This window comes from Echinops telfairi, unplaced genomic scaffold, assembly GCF_000313985.2.
Source record: "Echinops telfairi isolate 266 unplaced genomic scaffold, ASM31398v2 ScPeMD7_31;HRSCAF=116, whole genome shotgun sequence".
Taxonomy (NCBI): domain Eukaryota; kingdom Metazoa; phylum Chordata; class Mammalia; order Afrosoricida; family Tenrecidae; genus Echinops; species Echinops telfairi.
This window is the reverse complement of record NW_022103928.1, coordinates 47,462,589-47,465,188: the sequence shown is the minus strand read 5'-3', so window position 1 is coordinate 47,465,188 and position 2,600 is coordinate 47,462,589. Positions and strand designations below refer to the sequence as shown.

Here is a 2,600-nt window from a genome sequence, read left to right as displayed (position 1 = left end):
AATAATTTGTAAATTGTTATTTTGTCATATCTTGCCCTGTCCGACGTCTCCCTTCACTCACTTTTTCTGTTGTCCAAAGACTTTTTTTGTGTGAGACTTTTTCTTGACATTTTTAGAATAGTGGTCTCATGCCCTTTTGTGATTGGCTACTTTAACTCAGTCTAATGCGCTCCAGGTTCACCAGTGTTTTGAGCTGTTTCACCAATTAGTTGTTATTCTTCAGCATTGCATAATATTCCATTGTGTGTGTGTACTCTTGTTTGCTTATCCATCTTTCCAATGGTGGGCATTTGGGTTGTTTCTGCCTTCTTGCTATCGTGATAAGGTCTAGGTGTGTGTGTGTGTGTGTGTGTGTGTGTGTGTGTGTGTGTGTGTGTGTGTACCTGTTCCTGTCACAGCTGTTATCTCTTTAGGATCTATATCCAGAGGTAGGATTGCTAGGTCCTGTGTTATTTCTTAAAGAACAGTTTCCCACAGTGGTTGTGCCTTTTTAGTTTCACCAACAGTGTATGAAGGGCTCCAATCTCTCCACACCTTTAACTTTGCTATTAATACTGGGATGAGAGATTCTCATAGTGGTATTGATTTGTGCCTTCCTAATGGCTAATAATTACAAGCATTTCTTCATGTGTTTGTTGGTCTCTGATAGGTGAGGTGTTTGTTCTACCAATTTTTAAAATATAAGTTTTGTCTTTTGGATGTTGAGGTATTGAAGTTTTCAATAATTTCTTTAGACTTGTCTCTGGTCCAATATGTCATTGCCACAAAATTTTCCCAGTTAGTAGACCTTCTTTCCATACTTTTGGTGAAATGCTCTGATGTGTGTAAGAATATAATTTTTAGGGGTTCCCAGTCATCTAATTTGTCTTCTACTGAGTGAGTGTTTTTAATTATGTTTGATAATGTATTTATGACAAATATGAGACCCTCTAATGTTGTCCCTATTTTGTCTTTGAAAATCTTTATGGCTTGAGGTCTTTGGTCTGTCTTGAGTTCATTTTTGTATACGATGTGAGATATGGGCTCTGTTTCATTTTCTCCAGATTTCCAGTTTTTCCAGCATCATTTGTTAAAAAGACTAGTCCACATTTTATGGATTTTGGCCCTTTGATAAAGATCATCTGGCCATAGATGAGTGGATTTCTAGGTTTTAAATCCTATTCCAATGGTCTGTTTTTCTGTGATTGTACCAGTATCAAGCTGTCCCCCACCCCCTACTGTGGGTATATAATAGGGTTTAAGATCAGACTGTGTGAGACTTCTTATTTTAATCTTCTTCTTTGGTAGTCCTTTGCTTACCTGAGGTCTCTCCTTTCTGTATAACATTTGGTTTCTGTTTTTTAATCAGGAAGTTCAATTTTTATTTGTTGGGTTCAAGTGAGGCAGCGCAGGGCTACCAAGGCCTTCAAGAATGCAGGGCCCGCCACTTGTCCAAGGGGCCACGGTTAGGGATGTATTTGACTCCACGGCTATCTGGGATGAGGCGCTTCTCAGCCACCCTATCCTCAAACTCATCAGCATTAAACTTGGTGAAGCCCCACTTCTTGGAGATGTGGGTCTTCTGGCGCCCAGGGAACTTGAACTTGGCCCTGCGTAAGGTCTCAATCACATGCTCCTTGTTTTGAAGCTTGGTGCGGATGGACATGATAACCTGGCCAATGTGGACTCTAGCCACCGTGCCTTGAGGTTTCCCAGAAGCACCTCGCATCCCAGTTTGGAGCCTAGTTTAGGGAGAGCAGAAATTAGCCAGGCCAGAGGCATTGAAAAGCAGCAAAAGGTTGTCTCCAAGGTCCCTTGGGGCAGCCTATATATACCAATAGGCTGCATAAACTACCGAGGAGGCTTGCTGTTTGCAGCCATTGCACACCGGCTCCCACAAGGAAGACGGCCGGCTTAATTGCCTGCAGTCTGTATAACATTTATGATTAGTTTTTCCATCTCTAATGAATGATGATGCATTCTGCATTGGGATCACATTTTACAGATCACATTAAGTAGTACTGACATTTTCACAATTTTGTCTCCCTATTCATGAGAATATTACGTTCTTCCATTGATGCAGGTAGCTCTTGGTTTCTTGTAGTAGTGTTCTGTGGTTGTTATGTGTGCATGTGTGTGGCTTTATATAACTGTCTAGATTTATTCCTAAGCATTTTATCTTTTCAGTAGTTTTTGTAAATTGTATTGCTTTTGGGTTTTGTTTTCTAAAGTTCTCCTTTCAGTGTAAAATAATCCACTTACGTTTTGTACCCTGCTACTTTGCTGAATCCTTCTGTAAGTTATCACAGTATTCATGTTGAGTCGCTGGGATTGTTCATATGTAGGATCATATCACCTGCAAGTAGAGATACTTCTTTGCCAATTGGGATACCTTTTATTTCCCTCCTTTGCCTTGTGGTTCGGACCAGAACGTCCAGTACAATATTGAGTAGGAGAGGTGATGAAGGGCTTCCTAGTCTGGTTCTCATTCGCAAGGGGAATGTTTTCAATCTCGGATAGTTGAGACTCATGTAGCCAGGGCTAGAAGGCAAAATGTCAGGCTGCCAGCCCAAGTCCTAAGAATATATCTACCTATATCTATGTATATTTATTAGACCACC

At 40.7% G+C, this 2,600-nt stretch overlaps 1 protein-coding gene and 1 non-coding gene across 2 annotated transcripts; both read right to left on the bottom strand.

Annotated features, from left to right (window-relative positions):
* Positions 1-1,353: 1,353 nt before the first annotated feature.
* Positions 1,354-1,717, bottom strand: LOC123521651 (60S ribosomal protein L10-like). The gene has a single exon (XM_045289883.1). The coding sequence runs from the start codon at positions 1,706-1,708 to the stop codon at positions 1,406-1,408; it is 303 nt and encodes a 100-aa protein (XP_045145818.1). The 5' UTR covers positions 1,709-1,717; the 3' UTR covers positions 1,354-1,405.
* Positions 1,718-1,776: 59 nt separating this feature from the next.
* LOC115869575 lies at positions 1,777-1,907 on the bottom strand. Its single transcript, XR_004046247.1, has one exon. It is a non-coding gene; the product is annotated as a small nucleolar RNA SNORA70 (small nucleolar RNA).
* Between the last annotated feature and the right edge of the window lie 693 nt (positions 1,908-2,600).

What these genes read in the sequence shown, in the direction of transcription:
- LOC123521651 (XM_045289883.1), bottom strand. Translation starts at nt 1,708, where the DNA reads ATGCGAGGTGCTTCTGGGAAACCTCAAGGCACGGTGGCTAGAGTCCAC.